This window comes from Haemaphysalis longicornis, unplaced genomic scaffold (assembly GCF_048455015.1).
Source record: "Haemaphysalis longicornis isolate Haplotype H1 unplaced genomic scaffold, Haemaphysalis longicornis Haplotype H1 scaffold_2, whole genome shotgun sequence".
NCBI lineage: Eukaryota > Metazoa > Arthropoda > Arachnida > Ixodida > Ixodidae > Haemaphysalis > Haemaphysalis longicornis.
The window spans coordinates 166,434,077-166,457,901 of record NW_027526295.1 but is presented as its reverse complement, the minus strand read 5'-3'; the positions used below and the strand labels follow the sequence as shown (position 1 = coordinate 166,457,901).

The following is a 23,825-nucleotide window of genomic DNA, read 5'->3' as shown; positions in this document are numbered from 1 at the left end:
CTTGGCTATAATAGCTCCCAACTGAGTGCCCATTTGTGCCAAAGGCCCGCTAACAGTCTTTGCCACAAACAGCCCGCCTCTTCATCTATGAAACATGGGCTCAAGCACAAACGTTGCAGCAATGTGGTACCTAATTATCTGGGCCTTCGTCTGTGATCAAAAGCTGGCATGGAAATTAGGCAAAGGGCAGTGCTGCACTGAAAAACTGGCATCGAGTTCATTGTTTTTGCATTTGTGCCCCAAGGGTGTCCGGTGCAAGCACTTTGAAAGATCTCTCCCCTAAGTAAGCGCTTTCATTAGCCAGCAATACAATCTGCTACCACAACAAGAAAGGCCTGTTACCTTTTTTCTTTACGTGAAATATTCTTTATACTTGTTCACTCCAAAGCCCGCAAGTTAGATGCAGTACATTAAACTGCTCATAAAACCGTATGGCTGTCCCCCTCCATATCTCTTCCCCACTTACTTAGACTTCCTCTGATTTCATAAAACGAAATATTAGAGGTGTGTAAATATGAAATTTGGGACTGCAAATCAAATACAAATACAGTAAAAAGTGACTGTGAAGTGGATCAAATGTTTCCAAATACGAATATCTGTCTGCGATTCAAATTACAGCTTTTAAAACATAGCAACAAACAAAAATAACTCAGGCAGTCAGGAGCCATCTGAGTGTTCATGTAAAAGGATTTGAAGAAAAGGTGCGACAAATTAAAAGTATAAACATTAGGACAAGAGGGCAAAGGAGTAGATCTAAAATTTGATATATGTTGCTATGTAGAAATGCAGGTTTTTCAACATGCTGTAAATAGAGGAATAAAGCTGACTGGCTGCAGTCCCTGCAGTCATTGGAAAGAGCATGCCAGTGGCTGGTATAACCTAATTACTGCAAGCCAAGTAATAATCCTGAATTCCTTACCCATGCCACCGTATTGACAGAGAACACTTTTTGGCTTATAAATGTTACACAAATAGGGTCCCACTTCAGCTAACATAAACCAGCGGTAGCAAACACTAACGGCCATTTCTGAGTCTGTTCTCCACTCAAAGTGTTGCAGTGTCTTTACATGCGAAAATCGCTTTCGAGGATCTCCTCAACTGGAGAGTTGAGTAAAGGAGGAATTCAGAATACCAGGGCTAATCTGCACAAGGCTATAACTGGTTAAGCTTTTTGGACAGCTTTAATTAACGTCATGCAAAAAGCCAGCCCAAATTTAGGGGTTAGCTTTCTTTTGACTTTTCTTTTTTTGAAGGTGAAAAAAGGTTCACCTAGCTGTTGTGTGACTGAGCCAACTTTTATTGCTCCATTATAGTCATAAATTTCAAATATTCAAGCACTCAAATACTTCGAACGATAAAACTGCACTGCCAGTTGAATTGAACAGTAAACAACATTTGCAAAGTATGCGATCTTTTGAATGTCTGTATACCTCTACAAAATATCTAACAACGAATCAAAACATCCCTAGCTAGATAGACTATGCTTATTTCTTCCTGCGCAAAGAAAACTCTGGTGAAAAAAAAAAAGTCAACTACCCCTCTGTCGAAACGACAATTTGGGGAATGGGAAGCTTTCTAAAATCATGTCCAACACCAAATGAACCAACTCAGTAGCGAACGGACCCACATCTCACCACCTTACCATACACATAAGGTATTTCTTATCGGGATGGATTACTGCACTGCGATTGTGCTCTCTAGCGATTTATTTGCCAATATGAGCATTTCATATGTTTTCCCTAGTGTTCAATCAACATTGCCATTAGCCGGAGGTGGGGGGCACATTTTTTGCCTAATTTTGCACATCCATGCACCCCTCTCCAAATCCAAATTGCCACAACCGTTCTGGATTGTGCAATAAGATGGACGCCGGCTTTATAATGCGAGGAACCCAGGTTCAATTCCGACCAAAGAAAGCGTTTTATTCTTTCTTTACTTCTCCCACCCCCACCATCATTGTCAGAGAAAGTTACCTTTCCTGCAGTGCGTTTTGGGTGGACTAGACGACATCAGTAAGAGGCTGAAAGCCTCGCTTTAAAAAGAAATCAATTTTATTCGCTACAGAAAGCCAGAAGGCCAGTGTCTCACCTTTGCAATGATGTCATGCAAGTGCCCCATGTAGGGCAACGCAAGAACTTGGTCTGGCCTTGAGCACATTTTGTCATCGCTTCGTTTTCAGAACTTTGCTTAGTAGTGCACATAAGGCCGTGCCTCAAAAGCACAGAGCCCGTTTGCAGAAAAAGCTCTTCCGATTCCGCCTTGGCACACAAGACTGGCCGGAGATAGTGTGCAACGGGTTTGTTCACATCACATTCGCCTTCCATCATCTGCTGATTTAGACTGGGGGGAAAACAAGGCCACAAACAGCACGAGTGAGATCATCGATGTGCACACCCAATAACAAGCACTTCAATAATGTTTCTTTTTTGAAGGGGCCATCAAGACAAAATATGACATGACTTCGTGTAGCGCAAAAAACGGACAAGGACAGAGGGAGGTGACGGGCACAGGCGCTAACTTCCAACTGAGCTTTATCGAAAAAATGAGTGAATTTAAACGCTGAGACGGGACACTTCACCATTTTACCATAAATTTGCGGATTGTTTTAATAAAGCTTAGTTGGAAGTTAGTGCTTGTGCCCTTTGCCTCCCTCTGTCCTTGTTCGTTTTTTGCGCTACACGAAATCACGAATTACTGCTACCAACTAGCCCAAACCCAAACCCTGCTAAGAAAAATATGACCTTATTCAATTTTAAAAAAAAATAGCCTCTAGTAACTCCCTCAGCTCTAGTCCAGCCATGGAAAACATTTTTTTAACCAAAAGAAGTGCAAGAAATATTGAAAAACCTTCATATCTCGCTGTAGACAATGCCAGCAGTGACGCAAAAGCTCCAGTATTGATGCAGAGGTGCAACAGAGGCCAGCACTACAAACATAGTCATCAGTGCATGTGCTCATTGCAGGTTAGCATTCAAGCGATGCAGTAAAAGCTCATTAATTCTACCTCGGTGAATTCTAACTTACAGTTAATTCGAACTGACGCCCTGGTCCTGGCACAGCCCTTTATAATTAAATGGGAAAAAAACTCCCAACAATTTGAATGCGCCGGTATCCAGAACGGTTAATTCAAACGGGTGATTTGATTTTGATTTGATTGTGGGGTTTAACGCGCCGACGCAACGCAGGCGATAAGGCGCGCCGTAGTGGAGGGCTCCGGATTAATTTTGACCACCTGGAGATCTTTATCGTGCGCCGAAATCTCGTACACACGGCCGTTTTTGTTTTTCGCCTCCATCAGAAAAGCGGCCGCCGCGGCCGGGAATCGAACCCGCAACCTCGTGCTCAGCAGCGAAACGGGTGATTACGTGGAAGTATATATTTACAGTGTCTGTATAGCTACATCTGTATTATGTGTAATTCATATTTCCCGCTTATGTCCATTACTTTTCTTATGGAACCCTGCACTAGACCTCTGGCTATGGGTCCAATCAGTGTTTGTAAACTTCATGTGACAAATGCTAATAAACATTCATTCATTCATTCATTCATTCATTCATTCATTCATTCAATCAATCAATCAATCAATCAATCAATCAATCAATCAATCAATCAATCAATCAATCAATCAATCAATCAACCAATCAATCCATCAATCAATCAAACTGGGATCCCCTGGTTTCCATCACACTTCGCAGAATTAGTCGGCCCAGAGTGATTACAACGTGTTGCTAATCCATGTAAATAAACCCTGACATGTAAATAAATATGCTCTCGCGGAGAAGCAGAATCATTATTTTGACATTACAGCTCGTTGCTCGCGTGAATGCACGAATGCATGTCGGTGCAGCTGCTTCGGGTGTGAACCTGACTGATCAATTAATTTCGTTCGTTGTTCGAGCTCCATGAACTTTATTTACGAAATTACCTGCCCCAAACGTATAGTAGTGCCTAATTCAAGATAACTAGTCTAGAGGTGGCTTATTTTTTGTGTTCTGGCCACGCAGTTAGGCGCGATGTCCATTCATTCTATATAGCGCCCGCCCGCTAATATGAACTCCACCTAATTCGAACAATTTTATGGTCCCCTTCGAGTTAGAATTAACGAGCTTTCACTGTGCAGTCAAACAGAACCAGAGAAGACCCCAATATAATCGCCCAGTCATGCTTCTCGGCGGTGGCTTTGGTCAGCAGCTGCCGATCACACAAACAAGATTCTGTGATGTCATAAAGACATCACCAGCAAGTGGCTGTGGAGTTGCCGGTGCTTCATGTGTTTTCATATCTAGATTATTTGTTTGAAATTTGCAATAAAACTCTTATCACTGTTATTGGGACAAAATTTCATGGCCCCATTCAGAATTGAGGGCGGCACGGGTTGGGCATTCAGCAATGTAAAATTGCATTTTATGCGTAGTGCAAAGGATTTCAGTTGTGATACACAGAGCACAGCATACATTTTTATTGGCACCTCTAATTCAATTGGTGAAGTAATAGAGCAAGTAGTGTTTGGCACGGTGATTTGTGAATGTAGACACTACGAAAATTATGTTTCCAACTCGTTCAGTCATATCGTAGTTCAAGAGGACTGTGATTTGGGTGAGTTGGTAACGTTCATAATTGAAAGTCAGCGTGGAAAAAACAGTGCACAAAAAAAAAAAGGACGAGAAGTAGACAAGACAGCGCTGATTTTGAATCGCGATTGTTGTAAAAAGTGTTAAAAGGTACGTAATAGTACAAGTCATGGAATGAACCTTATCCCGCTATGGCTAGGTAGTAAAAATACGAGTGCATTTGACGCAAAAATGTGACCCGAGTAGCAGCAAAATGCAATGCTAAATGCAATGTCCAAGCCACATAACTTCTGAAAATCCTGTGCTAGACTTCGTCCTTGTCCCCACAGACAGATCCATCACTCAGCGAAAAAACCTGATTGAATACCAATAGTACTTCCAATTCTTGAATAGAACCTTGCCCCAGCCAAAAAAAAAAAGGAAATTTTGAACCAGTCACATTTCCAACAAGTTCAATGGTGTTTTGGATAGGTCCAATTAGACTTCCAATGATTTTCTCAACAGTTTTTTTTTTGGCTGGTTTTTATCACCTAGCACCACCACTAAGATCCACGCACAAACACCAATATCCGTAAATAAATATAAAACTGGGAGTAAAAAGAGATAACATATTTCAAAAAAGGGAGTTTTAGTTTAAAGGTTGACGAATGAAAGCATCTCTTCTCACCTGCTCACAAACCCGGTGATACTCTGGCGCTGGCGATACCCGTGCTCCATGCTCTCATTGGCCAAGTGTGTAAGCAGAACTGCTGTGAGGACCAAAGAAGAGATGCAGTAGCTGCAAAAAGAAAAAAAGAAAAGCAAGTAAGCCATATTCTATTCAAGAGTTTGTTAATGCTGCAGTTGTGTACACCATCATTGTTTAGGATTGGCCTCACTTATATCAAAACACTCAACTTTGTTAAACTATAACACCTGTCTTTCACTAGGGATCATCACATTGTCGTTGGCCTGTGGGACCTCATATATGCCGTTCAAACAGAGCTACCATGCACAAGCGAGGCACACGTGTATAGAAAAATGCAAGGTTATATAACGCACTCAAACATAATAAACCACCTTAAAAGTTTCCTTATGTATTATGTAAATGTATTATACTATTACAGTATGTAGCTTTATGCATGCAATTTTGCATGCGTTTCACCGTGGTTTACAGTGCAGTTGTATACTTCTGGAGCACTGCTCCAAATTTCCACTACAGTGAAGCGCAATCATCGGACAATTTCATTTACAAGGTATTTTATAACATTCTTTGCTCTCCTTTTACACAAGCTGTGCTCCCATTGGTTTACTGAGCAACAAAACTGGTTCGCCGAAAGATCACAAAACTTGACACCCTGAAAAATTTATAGTGAATGATGATGGTTTGATGTTTAATGGAGCAAGGCCAACTAGGGCAAGGAGTGCCAAAACAGCAGTTATTTAATGAGATATGTCACCTTAAAATCTAAAACCTGTGAATAAAAGTAAAAGTGTATCAAAACAAAGGGCAAAAAAATCTATAGTGAATGGTGCAGAACTGACCAGCATTAGCGTTTCGTCTTGTGTACCCAACTAGCTCTGTGCTGGGATCATTATACTGTTCCTGATCAATACACACATTATAATCATCATTACCCCAGAAATTCGACTTTGCGCTGTGAGCCTTCTGTCTTATCAGCATAAAGTGATAATGATTGATAGTAATTATGAAGTTAAATAAACAAAACCCATTTTTGATGTAATAATTGGTTCATGACTTTGAGCATGTCAAATGTAAATTACATGTACACTATTTCCCTCTAAGAAACCACAGGGGGTAAGACAACACAGATGGAAAGCGTGTCCAGATTTGCTTTGTTCCTTTGGTAAGCTGCTTAACACTGGGAAGCTAGGTGAACGAGACGAAGAAAACTCTGGTGGCTTCGGACCAGACCACTCCAGGCCAGTCTGCTTGCCCGATCTTTCCCACTCAGTGTCGTGGTAATAATGGCACTCACAGCTCTGGGCCCATTGGTGTCGGGATGTTTGCCGAATATAGCTTGATCACTAAAGTCTCGTATATACCCTGCCACGTAAATTCACTATGTAACATGTTGAGCATATAATCTAGTAGGTTGTCATACATGCAGTCAGCAGGAGTGGTAGTATACCGTTTATGATGAGCATTACAGATCTCCAGGTAGTCTAGCTTATTGCCAAGTGATCTAAATTACTTTATGCCCCTACAACGGGAGGTTCCCGTTTGAACCCATTTCCATTTCACCCTTCCCGCTTGTTCCGTACCGTTTCAACGCGGCGCAAAACGACCTTCCCGTTTCGCCCTTTCCCACTTGGCCTGTTCCCGTTTGAACCCATTCCCATCTCAACCTTCCCGTTTGTTCCTTCCCATTTCAACCCGCCGCGAAAGAACCTTCCCGTTTCGTATTTTCCTATTTAGCCCGTTCTCGGAATAACGTACCCAGTTTATGAAACGTTATAAACGTTATTTATTTCCGTTTGTTCACAGCCGCTGCGATAGCATGCTCAGTACATCCAGAGTCCTTGACTTCTTTTCAAACCTGGGCTTCACTTTTTGAATCTAGAGACGACGACATTTGGTTACAATTCGTCATACCAATAAAAAAATCTTTTTAAACTAACAAACAAATCTTTTAAATTAACAAACCGAAAAACGATAAAATCGAAAATTCCAGAAAAGCGCCGCAGAAGCACAAATAAAAAATCGCAAAAACACCCTCACTTTGAAAGAAATCGTATTTGGTGGACTAACACATTTAATCGTTACAATAGCGCAAGTTTACATCAATGTTGGAAAGAAACCGATGAAAACTTCTATATAAAAGATAAAAAGATGTATAAAAATAAAGTAACCCTATGTATCTGGATACATATGCCCCATCTGGCTACAAAAAATCGCAGTCATGAGAAGCGGCTAAAATTATAAACTTAGCTTTGCGTTTTATTGTTTTTGTTCATTCCCGTCACTCTAGCGTACTCAATTTGCATAATAGGGCAAACCTTCAAAAACTGAAGCAGCGCAGGGTCGTCTCTAGCCTAAATTTTGTTTACTACAGAAACTTAAAATCGTCGCGGGAATACTACCTCCAAGGGCCTTTCAGATGTTCAACGAGAAGACATCATAGTAAGACTATTAGGCAGCCAATCAGCTGAATTACTATTCGAAAGTTCTCTTTGTTTTCTTGTGCAATTTCTTAATGGAATATGTTAACTGAACGAACAGTGAACTCTGTATCGTTAGAAGAATTTTCCCCACGTATTCTAAATATGTGTTCTGGTTGAATCGTCGTATTTTAAAATTGGAATACATTACAATGCATATCCTTGTTCGGACCCCTTTGCATCTATTTCATATTTATGTCTTTTACTTATTTGTGTGGGGCGTTTTTAAAATACGCCAACCAATTCTGATGTTTTTTTATGGTCACTCCTGCATGAGCCCAACCAGGCCGTAAAGTATCGGTAAAAATATAAAAATATCTGCCCATTACTCACGTAGGAAAGGCATTAGTAGCCAATTCTCAGATTTCTACACGTGTTTTTGCCTTTTTTAAAGTCTCTTTTACGGAAATCTTTGATCTATAGATCTCTCGAACCCGAAGATGAAGCTACGCTCCAAACAATGAGCATAAGAGCGGCTGTTAAATAAATTTCAGCCGCACGTACGAACACCGACTGCAGAAAAATCCAATGCGTGCATTACTCAAGATATTGGGTATCTTTATAATACACTTTCGCTGCTACAAATTTTGGGACAAGAGGGCAGTATCGGCCTAAGGCATTCGGAAACTTTTATCGGCCGGAAATATCGGTCGATTCCGGAAAATTTAGTGCACACAAGTTTTTATTGCATGACCCGTTGCTTGTGAGCACATTTTGGGGAACAGTTTCGAAGATGGTAACGCATATTTTCAGAAATTCAAATCGGTTGCAACGATGCAGGTTCAAATGAGAAGGGCACTTTGGGAGAGGGTTGTAACGGGAAGGGCGTTTTGGGAACGGGCTGAAACAGGAAGCGCCCAAACGGGAAGGTCGTTTCGGGAACGGGTGCACGCGGGACGGATCAAGTGGGAAGGGCGTTTCGGGAATGGGTTTAAACGGGAAGGGGTCAAACGGGAATGGGTTCTTTCGGGATACACCCCCTACAACACTGTAGCCTCAGTTAAACTTAGACAAACTTTATGTTAAATCTAAGTTGAACTTGGCAGTGACCTCATTATGCTTGTAGTAGCTAGTAGTACAACAGTAAAACTTCTTGTCTGGCTAGTCAGTTCATGTTTGGATTAAATAATAATTAGCATACTACAGTACAGGTCAAAGTGACGTATGGGACAGCTGCTCATTGTAGTACCAGTGGTTGTGGTTGCAGAAGTACTTAACAGGTACTATGGCCTTGTTTCATGAATGCAGTAGCAGGAATCTCATTATAGAAGCTTTTATAGAAGGTACTAGTGGTATTTATTACCATTGTAGTTGCAGTAGTTGTTATACTAGCCGTAGCAGCAGAGGTAATGGCATTATTCTTGTGGTCGTCGTTGCAACTGTCATCATCGTAGTAGTAGTAGTAGTAGTAGTAGTAGTAGTAGTAGTAGTAGTAGTAGTGGCAGTACTTGTTAGTAGTGTTAGTAGTAATCACACTTATCACAGGAGTAGGAGGAATATATAGAGAAAAAATATGGCATAATTATCAGTACTATTAACATGCAGGAGCACTGCTTGCATTGCTGTTCTGCCCTCGTTATAGTAGCACAGTCCTCTTCTAGTGTTTTGGATAAACCCCAGTAGCATTTTGTAGCTTGTAGTAAAAGTGGGCTCAGTATATTCCTGTAGTGGTAGTATTGATTATTACTGTTTACAAAAAAAAATTATGTGCCTTGACTGCAGGCCTCTTTAGACATCTGAAGATGATCCACACTATCGTCACTTACAGTGTAGATGACTTTTCGGTCGCACACACAGGCAGTTTTTTTTAACATATCCTTAATAATTTACCAGGTGCTTTCGACTAGTGTAGAGCTCGGAAAACACTGCACACAGGAATATCTAACAATAATAACACTCGAAGGAGTTGTACCACTTTCAGTTACTATATACCGCCAATGCATACCCAGATTGTTTTGTTTTATTGCATACGTATTTTGAATGGCAACACATTTCTGAGCTGGACTGACATTTCACGCATACTTTTTACCATATTTTTATGACCCTTGCCGTGTTCGAAATTATTTTGAGAGAACATGTTCGATGTAACACTAGCAAAGCTACAAATGCATTGCAATTACCTTCTCAAGGTACGTATAATAGAGAGTCTGTAACCGCCACAAAATGTTCTCATTAGGTGACCGCTCCTAAGCCAAGAGGGAGGATGTCTTCAATAAAATACAAATTATTTTGGAACTTTCAGTTAACGTTCAGCCTTTATCTTATTTTAGACTACCAACTGGCAAACATACATATGTCATAATCAGGATTAGAAGAGAAAGCTGGTAATTGCACGCAGCCAACTAGGACCCCTCTCATTTATATAACTGTTTATAACATCATTTATATAATGTTCATAGCTGCCTGTCACCCCCAAAAATTGTCCTTGATTGGCATTAATTGGCATATATTGTACTGAATGTCTTTCTTGAGTTGTTCCTGTCACAGACAAATTCCTCAATAAGAAACACAGCCTAAGCATGAACGAGCCAAAACCTGCATCTAAGCCTATGGTAAACTGTATTCTTTCACTTGCCGTTGTTCCATTGTTGGCATCCTAACGCTCTCCTTTTGTTATACCAGAATCTTAAGTATGCTGGACTTCAGCCAAAAAAAAAAAAAAAAAAAAAAAACTTGTCACGAAGGCAACTCTTCATGCTGCTTGTTGTGCCTGTGTGTTCCCAAATTTTTCAAGCACCAAGAACAAGGCACACCGTATTACTTTAAGGTCACTAATCAACTATTTCACATGACTCTCCCGTACTTACCTTGTTTTTGAGGGGTCATATGTGCTTGAACAAAGACACAGCCAATGCTATGTCTTTGTTCACACAGGCATATATTTGTTGGCTGCTGTTCTTGCCAGGTTTCCAAAATGACAAAGAAACCTTTCACCTCTATCAGGCCTACCCTCCCATAAGTTGTGTTGCAGCCTGTTAAATCTCTTTCTTATTTTGTACAAGTAATTCATTTGTTGTTTTAATTGGCTACGAACAATTCCAGACTCGCTGCCTTCAGTTTGCTCTCTGGGTATGCTCTCAACTTTTACTTTGGGCACAGACAGTTGGAAAGTCACAGCTTTAAAATTGATATCACTGCAGTTTTGAGGTGAAACAGTGCCCATAGAGTTAATTGCCTGAATACAAGTGGCATGGCACATAGTAATAAACTTTTAGGGGGCCTGCACGTGCTGGGACGGCATGAAACATTCAGGCTCCCAATTACTGCAGTGACGGGGAACCTGTACATATTAGTGGTGCTATAGCTTGTATTCAAAGCCAAATGTCATCCACAATTCAAACATAGGTCCTGCTGGTGAGCTGCTGCCCCACTCAGCTTACCAGAACACCTTTGCAAGTCAAGTGACAGTATGACAACAAAACACAGCTCATCAGAACAACCTGTAGAATCTTTAATAGCGACGCCCCCCGCCCACAAGGTGACGGCGGCGGACATCCCGAAGACAGAAACCCGAGGGTCCAAACTCGGTGGAAGCAGCGGCAGAAGGCACTGTAGCGATACCAACACGAGTGCAAGTGAAAGTCGCAGCAATGGAAGTACCTCGTCGGCTTGAGGGCTGCAACCACCACCAGGCATTGTCTTCTGAAAGCAACCAGCTTCGGCGCTGACAGGCACCGCGCACGATGGCACAGGCGATTGCCTCCGACAGCTGTTCTGTCCCTTGCAGAGACCCGCCTACGTTGCCCTCGTAAGACACGCTTGCCGCTGCTTCCGTTGGGCCTCGAACCAGCAGTGCAGTCACAAATGAGGCGCCGCGCCGGGCTTCGCCATTGGCCTCTTTGGGTTGGCAGCGTGGCTAGGCGGCGACTGACGCGCTTGATGAGTTGCTGTAGCACGACGTTGCACGCACAAGGCAGTGCCGGAAAGGCACTCTGCGGCGACTCCTGGGACCGGCGGGAGCGCACAGTCACAAACACGGACACCACGAGGGCCTGCACGAAAGGGGAGGTGGGAAGGAAAGTTCAAAATTTGTTAGGTACACATGCCCCAAGCACAGCAAAAAGTAGGAAGAAGAAGAAAACAAAGTTTACAATGAAAATCATTGCTGCTAACCCCAATCATCACTGGTTTAATGAATAAATTAAAACTTAATAAAGATATGCAGATTCAGGACTCGATTTGGGAGACCGTGTACACATATTAAAGGCATGATTTTGTCATTGGCAGAAGTACCTTTACTGTTGCCCATTCTGTACTTTCACTTAAACATGACTGGTTGCCATTCAGAGGAATTTACATACTTGATCAAAACAGGCATAGTTTCATATGACTGTCTGGAATGACAGATATGGGAGCATGTTGGCGCACTAACTTAACTTTTTTACTGAACATTACTAGTTTTTTGCATACAAACATACTTGATCGGCTTGCTGGCATACTAAAGCTGCCAGGTCAGCACCAGAAAAGCCATCACGGAAAGCTAGTTTCAGATAATCTCAAAAAGACAATAGATGGGGATAGTTGGTGCTCCTTCCTCTAGAATTGCACATCGTCTCATCCTCTTGTCGTCCACTTTCATCATAGTTAGACAACCTGTTAATTTCATACCCATCCTGCCTGGCCTCATTCGTCTCATGTTTTTGGTATCTTCCACAGCCGTTCTAAATGCTTAGCATGTATATAAGGCTGCTGGGCCTTCCACCAACAGAAACCCCCATCTCCCCAAATTCCTACAGGGCTTTCAGGAGGTCTACAACCCAACTGTCTACTCAAATGTCCAGACGTTGTGCTCCCTTTTCTGTAATCTCTGAGGTGTCACTTTTATGAGCACTGTCTTTTCAACTAGGCCTCTCTTCTTCTGCAGGACCCATTAGTTGTGCACCCAGTACTGCTTCACTAAGCCCATGATGTTGACGTCAATTGCGATGACTTAACGGATATGAAATTTCTATTGGTTGTATAACTAAATACATCACTGTCAGCCATTGCTTACTAGTAACACCGCCCCCACATGACATCGCTTCATCTTCACAGAGGTTACAGCAAATGTTGGAAGCATATCAGCCAAGTACTAAATATAAGACCTTAAAAATGCTCAGCGTTCATAATAATGAGCCAAATGCAATGGGCCATCCAACAAACAACAGTGAGCTCAATCGCTTGGAAATGCATAAAAGTGCAAAGACTGAGAAAACCAATTTGAGGTACCTACTTGTAATGGGTAAGCCACAAAAACTGATAACAGGACAGCCAGAGTTGTCATCTGGAAACACAACGCATTTGCCGCAGCCAGAAACCTGCGTGAGAAATTGTAGGGATATTTAGTGTTCTCTGAGGCAAGCCACTTCACAAAAAAAAAAACTTGCAGAAACCCCCAAGAGGGAATTGTCGAGTAAATGCCTAGTTGCTCTGCTTCTACACACCGAGCCCCTCTTAAGTCTGCTTCACTTTACGCACAAATGGCTAGGACGACATTTCCCGGTCATTTTATAAGAATTCTGATGCCAAAGTGCAAAGGCCCAAGGACCCCTTATTAAATGCTTCAATAAGACCCCAAGTATCTCTACGAAGTGCGATATACTTAAGTTTGGCTTCACTACTGTACACAGTCGCTTTGACAAAAAGACATTTTTTTCAGGGGCAATATCTGAGGTCTGGTATGAATTTGCATGCTGGCCTAAGGTCCTTTTTAATTAATGCCTACCGCTTACGTCACTTTGAAGTGCCAAACAATGAGCCCTCTTGAAGTCGGTTTTCCCACTATGCACAAACGCATTGCTGAAGAGACACTTTCTCAGGGGAAATGTTAAGGTTCTGCTATCAAAGCATGAAGGCCCTAGCACCTATTGTTAAGCATTTTTGTGTGTGGTGAAAACGTGCCACCCCAAGCATAACAGACAGACAGATGGGTTTCACTGTAGATATGCTAAAGCATTTAATAAAAGTGCACAGTGCACAATGTCCATTGTTTTGTAGAAGGGCAGCTTGCTGGCCAAGTTAATTTATGCTGAAGCTTGTAAAAACCAGCAAAAAAAAAACATGAGGCAAAGAAAAGACAACACATGCAGGACCAGCAACTGACTTATAATGGAAGAACGTTTGTAGGATGTTTTGTGCTTCAATTTTACGTCAGTTGCTAGTTTGGCGTGTGCGTTGTCTTTTCTTTGCCTCGTGTTTTTCGCCAGTTTTTTCAAGCTACAAAGTTTTACGAAGAAAAGAAACTTTGCAAGAAATATGAGGCTTTTACGAGTGCACCCACCGCAAGCTAAATAAACATCGCTAGTTTTAATGAGTGCGTTACAGTGACATATATTTCTGACAAGCCACGTACCTTACTTGCAATTAATTCAGCATATATAAATACACATACATATAAAAATACAAAATAAATACGAAACAAAATAAATATAAAATAAATACAATAAATACAAAATAAAAAATATAAAAATACACATACTAAGTGTGCACAATAAATAAGCGAATCGATGATTGTGGGGTTTAACGCACCGACACAACGCAGGCGGTGAGGCACGCCGTAGTGGAGGGCTCCGGATTAATTTTGACCACCTGGGGATCTTTAACGTGCGCCGAAATCTCATACACACGGGCGTTTTTGCTTTTCACCTCCATCAGAAAAGCGGCCACCGCGGCCGGGAATCGAACCCGCGACCTCGTGCTCAGCAGCGCAACGCCTTAGCCAAAATAAGCGAATCACCTAAGCTCACAAAGTACAATGTTTGGAATTATATTACATGTTCATCCCACGAAGTACACCTGGTGTGGTCCAAAGTAGGGCTGTTTCAGCCATTTCAATATCAAAATAATAGGTAGAAGTTAATACGAAACACCCTGCCTGCACCTCTCCCCCTTTTTTTATGGAACAAGAAAGTCCAATTAGGTCTTGTCACATGTAACAAAACCTACCAGCTGAAAGGGCAGCTAAAGTGAGTGTACACCACAACACTGTTATTTGTATTTTACCTAGATTTGAATAATCATCACCATCATCATCGTCGTCGTCATGTTCACTGCAGGGTGAAGGCCTCTGCCATGTTTCTACAACCTTTCTTAATTGTGACACCCTGTTCCATTCTTTGCCTCAGAATTTTCTGGTTTCACCCCTCCATCGGGCTAACGGTCTTCCTCTACTAATCTATTGGCACCCACTTCAATGCCCTGGTTGTCCAGAAGTTGTCGTTTCTCCGCATTACAATACATGCTGTGGACAAAGGCCTGTTGTAATGCCTTGTAAGGCCTTCAAGTCAACACAACAGGAAAAGTATAATCCTCCTGTTAATAAAGCATTAATTGGCTCCAAGTTTGGCATCATCACTTAGTTAACTAAGTGCTTACTAATTTGTCTGTGCACGAAGTTATACACACTGTGCCCTACTCACATCTGAGTGCGGCCCACGAGAATAAAGCCAGAGCCAATGATGAGGCCAGCCAAGACAAGCCAGCCAACCGAGCCCATCACCCAGGTGGCCCAGTTGGGTGCCCCCATCGGCAACGAAGGCACTTTGTATGCCGTTCCAGAAGGGTGTCCACCACTCCTGTTCCCAACCAAGCCAAACGACGAGTCGTCTTCTCCGACGTCGTCCTCATCAGTATCTGCAATAAGCAACAGGAAGTTGGGAACGGGCAATGTCGCAGTTATTCTTGGATTTCACAAAAACACATTAGGGCGTGCAATCCTCTCATGGCAGGCATCCACAAAGCTCAGTGCCTACGCCTTTAGGCTGGAAATTGGTATTAGGCATGGGGACACAAGCACGGGGACACAGGTGCAGCCAAAATTCATTTCAAGCGGTCTATTTCTCTTCGCTTTTGAGATAGGAAGCATCTTTGCTGTAAAGCAGTGAGCCTTTCAGGTCAAGAGGCTTCAACTTCTGATTCTCCCAATGATACAATCACACTTTATACATTACATTCAATGCAATCATAGAGAAAAAAATTATACAAATAAATGAGCTTGCATTCACAGATTTTGACTGGCACATCCTTTACAAAATAGGTAGGTAAATATTTAAAATCATTTCTTGAATTTGGATACAGTGCCTTAAGCTCTTTTGTAGAAATCGAGAATAAATTAGCGGCATGACATACTGGAAGCACTAAACAGCGATAGCAAGCAAAATATATGGGGAGCACTGATCTTCAACAGATACTTAGTTAACATACCTAGGGCCACGCATGCACTGAAAGGTAACATAGACGTGTTATGTTATGCACCAGATTTTCTAGAATGTGATGTTTAGCGCCAACACGTGTTATGTTGGCATATATTAGCCCCGGAATCGATGCTCTTACGATGTCCTCAAGAGTTCGAGAGCTGTACCTATTGCCCAGAAAGATGATGCAAGGCGCATGCACTGTACCAACATCATGAGCTAACTGTGTGAAGCTTAGCCTGAGAACTCATTAAATATCTTTGTATGTACTGTGTATTCTAGAAGGCCGAACAGAGGGACTAGTAGATCTTTCTCGAAAAAGTGTTCCTCACACCAGGTGCATCGCCATAGCAGCAAGAAACTAAGCATTTCATTCATGCGTGTAACAGGCTGGCTGTCGTACCAAAATCAAGGCACGTCAAGTCAGAGTCTCCGAGAGAGGGTGAGGGACTCCTCTCCACGGTTTCACTAGGGTTTCCCGTTGCAGTGCTTTCCTTCCCACGGACCCGTCGCTGAAAATCCGCCAGGTTGGCCAAGGCCCCTTCCAGCAGCGATGAAGGGCCCCTACGGAAAAATCGACAACTCACTACATGCAGACAGCCTGTTTTGAAAGTATATCAGATGTCAAGGAGAGTTTGGATTAATTAAAATATCCTAGCGCTTTATCGTTTCCTTAATTGCTTTCCCATGGTACATTGTAAAACAATTTTTGGTGATTGTTCTGAATTTCTTGACTGCATACCCATTTAGAGCTCTGTCATTAATTTATACTAGCATGTACATTAGCATATTTGTGCTTTTCATTTTAAGCATAAGGATCTTATCTTGAAATCCTTGCACGTGTGCATGCCTGTACCTCAGCAACAGAAAAGTTAAATGAGAAAAATGTGTGACAGTAACAGACTCAGAACTTCTGCCACTACAAGTGAAAAACGAAAATTTCGGCGTGTTGCCATTAGCCTGCCCTCTCTCTCAGGTTGGTGCTTAGATGCGATATAAAAGCGAGCGGTCCACATGGTGGCTGGTCATGTGCCTCAGAGGCACGTTGTGGAGTTGATGTGGTGTACAACTGGTAACTCCTTGTGTTTTTTGCTTCCCCACTACGGCTCAAAATTGGTCTATACACTTGTAGACTGTTTAACAATGGTTCTATGATCGTTACCATGCTTGACAACAAGTTTCTCATGAAAAGACATGCCACATTTACTGGGTTCAAGTCTGTGTGGATGTATTCACAGCCATCGCACTGCAAAAAAAAATGAAAACACTAACCTGGCGGCCACCACCTCCATCTCGTCACTCCTTGGTTCTTGCACATCATCATCCTGATATCCAGTAACACGACGGACTTCACTACTTGCGGGAACCTCTTCATCCTTGTCACCGGGTGATGACGGGAGCGATTCACTGTCGCTGCTTTCAGGTGGCTCATCTTTTGCGTCATAGGTACTGGCGTCACTTTCAGAATCAACTGACATTCGACTCGATTGCAGGCTGTACCGGGCGGAGGAGTAGGACGACGCATCCGACGCTTGCTTGTTCCAAACAGACACAGCACTAAGCAAGGGCATGAGAAGAGGCTTCGATGCGGCCCACACTTTTTGCGGTAGTGTCGCACACTCAAAGTACCTCCAGACTGTTGCAGGAATATGATGAACGAAGTGAACAATTGCACACACAATAGCCGCTTCTGTGACGCGTTGCACCGAGAGGCCATCCGGGAAGGCACCATTTGTCGCGGGCTGAAATTAAGAAGGGCATACGGCATAAGCAAAAGGGATCAAGCTGTGACTGTGAAGCTGTTTAAAAACATGCGTATGTTAGCTGAAATCACATTAAGTGATGCACAAGCAGAACTGCTTGGTTACTTGTACACTCTCTTTGAACTTGTAAGAGCTATTCAGCTCTAATAAAGCTTGCCTAGTCGTAAATCTCGCCTACACCTCCTTCGTGGAGTTTCGTCACCCATATTGCCGTGTAGAGCCACCTCCCAAAGCATTTATACCGTTCAAAAAAGAATGAAAAAATACTTCAGCACAGCTTCAAAGGTGGCTTTAATGAATAAAAGTGCTTAAACTAATAACTTTTTCAAAAGACAAGGCTAAGAGGAGGCAATTAACCTACCTGAACAGGTACAACAGAAAAAAAGCGAAGGTTTTTTTCAGGTCATTGGTGTTTCATACATGCAGAAATCCTCTTCCAGTGTTTGCGCATGACTTAACAATGGTTAACAAATGCCGACCTTTACATAGCGCCAGGGGCTTTTGCTGCAACCTCCCTATTTCCCAGTAGTTTTGCCAGAGTGGCTAAGGCATTCTGCAGAAAGGTGACGCCACAGACTGAATTCCTCGTTGTGATGGAGGTATTTGTGATGGGAGGTAATGAAAATATGAAAACAGCCATTTACCAAACTGGGGCATATGCAAAAGGACTTAACTTGGTCGCCTAGTCCGTAGCCTTTGCTATGGTGAGCCTCAAAGCCCAGCTTTAAAATCCAAACTTCGGTTTGAAAACGCCTCACACACTCCCAAAACACATTTCAAATGAAAGGAACATGAATCGCAGATTCATGAGGGAATAGGCAAGCCAATGGTTGCCAAAACTTCTGCCCAAAAGATTTCGATCACATTGAAGTGTATAGGTGGTATTCATTGAAAAGTTTAGCTGTCAGTTTCTTCACTCGGTAACACTGGAAACGGCCACGGACATGGTCAATGCACACGGACATGGCACGGCTCGTGCCACTGCACCCGCACGCTGGGGGAAAAAAAAAAAAAAAAAAAAAAAACACCGGTGTGTATCGCCTGCACCATTTCAACCCGATTCTCAACGGTGGTGTCAACAGAGATATTATTAATCGCACTCTCATTGGACTCAAGGCATTACATCGCGTTTGGTGGGGTAGAGCTTGAAACGCCCAACACAAATCATGTGCTTAGGATGAACAAGTACCGCCATCCCACGGAGCCCGACGTAACCATGCAGTAACAGCGCACTCACATGATTGCCTGCATGCGTGCCTCGGCAGTGAATACAAGCTATAGCCCCAAGCATGGCTCTATCCTCCTCCACTGCAATGTGCACACAGATGGGGAACAACATAGCCCGAGCTTGATGCCGAAATTTATATCAGCGTTAGAGCACCCATTGGTAAGACAGTTTTTGTGTACGAGGCACTACCCACCTCCACATCCATGAGGAAAACTCGCAGTGCACTTAATGCGGATGAGAGGAGAACCGTCGAAAGGCACAGCGTCAGCCTCTGGCACCGAGACAGGAAGCTGCACTTGTTCATCATCGCAATCGAGTTCCACAAGTGATGATCGTGCAGCGCAAAAGCCAGAGATTCACATAAAGCCTGTAAAGGAAAAACGTAATGACATTAGCCATCAGCTTATTCAACTAAAGTGCACCCACCAGTTAATAAACTAACGTACACTACCAAGATTGTTTAAAGATGTGCAAATGTCAAATTTTGGGCTATGAATCAAATACAGATCGAAAAAACTGACCGCGAATCATATAGAGTAACTTTGAATGTGAATATTGTCAGAAGAATAAGTTGTGTGGGGACACAGCCTGCATGGCCTTCCATATGGCCGACTTGTAAATAGTGTAAATACATCTCTTGCTTCTTCCATGGTTCATTTTCCCGAGTCCTGCCACTGTGTAACAATATTTTTTCTTTATGTGTACAAAGCTTCTAAAGCATAGATCCAGAAAGAAAAGATAACTTAGGCAGTCAAACACGTGTGAGGGCTCATGTACTAGTGCTTCATAACTTAAATGTTAAAAAATTTATATGCATATACATATAAAAAACTAAGAGAAGATTCCAAAGCAGTGGAATAAAAATTTAGCATACGTTGCCACGAAGAAATGCGGGTTTCCTAACATGCTGTGAATACAGCAAGAAGTATATTTGACTGGTTGCAGTCCCTTCAGTCCTTGAAAACAGGCTAGGCATGCGAGGCATATGCTAGGAGCTGGTGAGACCTTGCTGCAAGCCAACAAGTATTAACTATTCCCTCCTCACTCATGCCTCGACATCACTATACTCGGTGACAACTTAAGAACGGCACCAGAAGTTGCCGCTGTACCTTATCACCGTAGCCGGATGTTTCTCCGCGCGGCGCAAGTAGGGCGTTACTAGGAATATTTTGAACATGGCGTGAGCCGTTCCCGTGATTTTTTGGACTTAATATGCTTATAAACGACTCCAGTGACGACAAACAAACTGCGCGAGACAAGGCAGACGATATCACGCATTCATAGCAAACCCCTTTCAAAACGCGCGCGCACTGACGTCACGGGTCCGGCGCTTTGGTAGAGTGATACACTACATGAGGTGGTGCCGTTCTTGAGTTGTAACCGAGTATAGGAAACTTCTTTTCAGCTTATAAATTTTTCGTAAGTAGGGTTCCCCGTATCATAATTACTAGCATAATGCTTGCATTCGTGTAATGCCCGCATGCCCTAATGTGAGCTGCCAAAATTTGGATTTTTTGTTTTGGTCACGTAATCCTTGCCTCCTAAAAATTTAAATGGCAAAAGTCGTCTGCTCGCAAAACCTGCATGACGCACATGCCCGCGACCACTCCGTTTGGCGGGGAGCCCAGCGTATCCAGGCGTGCCAGATCCATGGCAGCCTAGTGCCACCTCTTCAAACGCTACTCACAATGTTGTTGGGCTGGTTTTGCATGCGCACTACTAGGCAGCAATCACGCAGCCCGCAGTAATCCCTTCACAGTCGAGAGCTCACTTTCCACCATTTCAAGAAGTTTTTCATTGCTTTGTTCAGTACTGACTTAGCAGCTGTACCGTCCGAAATGGAGCTGATATCAAGCTGAAAGCTATGGGATACGCTATAGAGCACGGCAACTGCGCCGCAAGCAGGCACTTTGGTGTCAAAAAGTTCAGCGTGCCCTACTGGAGGTGGCAGCTTGAGGAACTGAGGAGACCAACAAGACGCACAAAGGTAAAGGAGCTGCGCACTGAGCTGGCTGTCATTCCAGGTGCCCTAACGTCCATGCAGCAGCATTTGGACGTGCTTTTGAACAAGCCGTTCAAAGAAAACATTTCAAGGATGTACGGGGAGTGGATGGCTGAAGGCCAGCACGCTCTGATGCTGGCCGGCAAGATAAGGAGACTGTCGGTGGAGCTGCTGTGAAACTAGATCTCGGAAGCATGTGGAAAGATCGCCGAAGACGTCATCGTCAAGCGTTCCAAGAAAACGGGCACATCGAATGCCCTGGATGCGACTGAAGACCACTTGGCGTGGGATGGAGACAAGGCCTCTGAAGCCAGCGTGGAATCCGGAGGTGTCGATGAGGCAACGACCAGCACTGACTTGGACTAGGACTGTCCCCACTTGGGTCCCCCACTATCAAACGTGGGATGGTGAAGTTGGGTGGCAGCTGGCTGCAATGAATAAAGTTTTGTGCTTCGTGCCTATGTCCACTTTGTATACTTTTATTACAAAGGCCAGTCCTGCTTGGAAATGTCTTGGTTATGTATATAGTTAAACCTAGATGTAACGAACCTCCATTTAATAAATTCTTGGATTTAACGAAGTTTTTCAATTCCCCATCGCCGCCCCCATTGAAGCCCATGTGTTTGCGGCCTCAATGTAATGAAATGTTGCAGCAGTTAACCTTGATGTAACGAAGTCGGAAAGCTGATCAGTCATTGCTTCTTGCAGTTTTACTAAAAAATCAACCGGAACATGAAATAATTTGGCAAATAATAACACAAATGTAAGGAGCCAGCTGCAAAGAAACGTCTAAAATCACCTAAACACTAAATTTGTCATAATGATGACGATTAACGGAGTGGCTACAGCCATCCCGTGGCTAATGTGCATCCCCTTCTGGTTTCGCTTGTGTAGCGCGACACCACACCAGGCAGAAAAAGTAACTACACTTATTTCGCCCCCACACAGAAAACTACCGCGCGTTTCCACGTATGGGTTCGGTGTCGGTTCGAAACTTAAGTTTTGAGGTGCCAGGCCACCCTGTCGATGTGTGGTCGTGCGCCTCCACTGCTATTTGTGGCATTGGTTCGTCGGTGATGGGTTCTGCTGCGAGAAAACAAAAAGTGGTGTCTTTTCAAGACAAGCTCGCAATTTTAAATGCCACCTCCGCTGGCGAGAAAGAAGAATCTTGCAGCCCGGTACAGGGTCCCTGCAGCACCCTCTCAACGATTTTGAGTGCGGTAAAGAGCATCAAGTTCACAAAAAGGCGCCCTTCAGCATACGTTTGGTTCTTGGAACGCGTTAAGGCACTGAAAAGTGCCAATTAAATGGCAAAAGTGATATTAAAGTTACATTTGTTAATACAGGGGTAAGTAACCATGCTTCTTTGGAGTGCCGTGTAGTGCCTATGCTCTAACGAAAGCAGCAGGCACAACTTACACAATTTTTTTCACTGTGAAATAAATCCATGAGCGGTAAGTTCACAGTCACTGATGTCTAGCATTTCGGCTTTGTTTCTGCTTCATTCCCACAAACTTCAACTCAAAACCTGCATGTAACGAAAAATTGTGAACTTTTCTCAACTTCGTTACATGCAGGTTTACTTGTAAAGCCTATTCAAATCGTGTTTAAGCTCGTATTTACTACTCGAAATTTCTTTCCCCATATAATTGTTGCAAACCCTAAATTCAATGATTTTTCCACAGGAAAAGTGGGAGGATTATGCAAATAATAATAGTACTTCAGTTAACAAGCACCATAGCTAGCATACGCTTCTTTCATGTAAGGTTTACACACGCTAGGTTTTTGTGCATGGGTTAAATGTTGTGCAAAAAAGCTGACCCACAAGAGCAAGCCATAGGGTGAAGCTTGAAAGCTTGCAAGTTGTGCGGCAGACCAAGCTATTTTCGCTGTAATTTCATAAATTTCGAATATTCAAAAACCTAAAATACTTAGAATGATGAAAGTGTGCTGTAAAGTGAACCAAACAGCAAACACTATCCATGAGTTATTCAAAGTTTCGAATATTTGCACACCTCTAGAAATGTTACAAAATCAGTGTGCCACTGGTCTTTTTTATGCTTGCTTTACAACATTTGCTATTTAAACAGAACTCATGCATCCAAGTGCTTCAAGCTTATTAACTTATCCCTTCCGAAGGCTTAAGAGCTTACCCAACCAAATTAGTGTCAGTGCATTCTCTCTTGAACACTACCTTTGTTTTGGTATCATGACATCCAGCAAAGGGTTCATGGAAATAATGCCTTAGCATTCAACGTGTTATAATCAAGCCTAGCCAATGCCACTATGCATGAAAGGCTCATGCCCACTATAGGTACTGACCGTGCACTGACAGCCAGCCACCTTTCATGCCATGAAATGCAGGCTCGCTCATATTCCTTAAGAACCTATCTACAAGCAGCATGCCTCTCACCAAGTCACGCCTTGTCACTGTGAGTTTGCTTACAGTTTGCTTACAGAACCAATGGCAAGTTGATTGCTCTCTTTTCGATCTAACTGTACCTACCTTAAAAGCTGAAGGGTCCTCGCTAGACACAAATGCTTCTCTATTGGTTTGTCCATCTTTGCAAGTCACCGAGAACCAGCTATTGAACTCAAAACGTGTGACGCTCTCTGAAAGAGACAAAAACACTGAACATCACCAAAACAGTAATCCTGTGGAAACTTTGCACCCAACACTTGTTTTTACTGAGCAGAAATGCTAGGCAACCCAGCAGTCACTAAAACAGTCGGCAACAAAGGAAATGGAGATTAGGCAAGTTATGTGAGTATTAATCGAGAAAAAGATGAAACTGAAACGTAACGAAGGCTATTCAAGGCTGACAGCTGGGCTAGTATTGCATTGAAGGTAGTAAAATAAACATGCAGCACAAAGAAGACGACGAGACAGCACTGTATGGAGACAGTCTGTATGGTTCGTTCTTGCCC

At 42.9% G+C, this 23,825-nt stretch overlaps 1 protein-coding gene across 3 annotated transcripts in view; it reads right to left on the bottom strand.

The window, feature by feature from the left end:
* Positions 1-23,825, bottom strand: part of LOC144169442 (polycystin-1-like protein 1) — a 433,694-nt gene that overhangs the window by 21,273 nt on the left and 388,596 nt on the right. For all 3 annotated transcript variants that reach the window (XM_077698599.1, XM_077698600.1, XM_077698601.1), the window contains 9 exons: positions 23,404-23,510; positions 19,089-19,262; positions 17,177-17,646; positions 16,308-16,468; positions 15,131-15,344; positions 12,946-13,030; positions 11,334-11,725; positions 5,239-5,349; positions 2,089-2,340 (listed from right to left, as the gene is read on the bottom strand). In XM_077698599.1, coding sequence (XP_077554725.1) covers positions 2,089-2,340; positions 5,239-5,349; positions 11,334-11,725; positions 12,946-13,030; positions 15,131-15,344; positions 16,308-16,468; positions 17,177-17,646; positions 19,089-19,262; positions 23,404-23,510 — 1,966 coding nt within the window. The remainder of the gene's footprint in view (positions 1-2,088; positions 2,341-5,238; positions 5,350-11,333; positions 11,726-12,945; positions 13,031-15,130; positions 15,345-16,307; positions 16,469-17,176; positions 17,647-19,088; positions 19,263-23,403; positions 23,511-23,825) is intronic.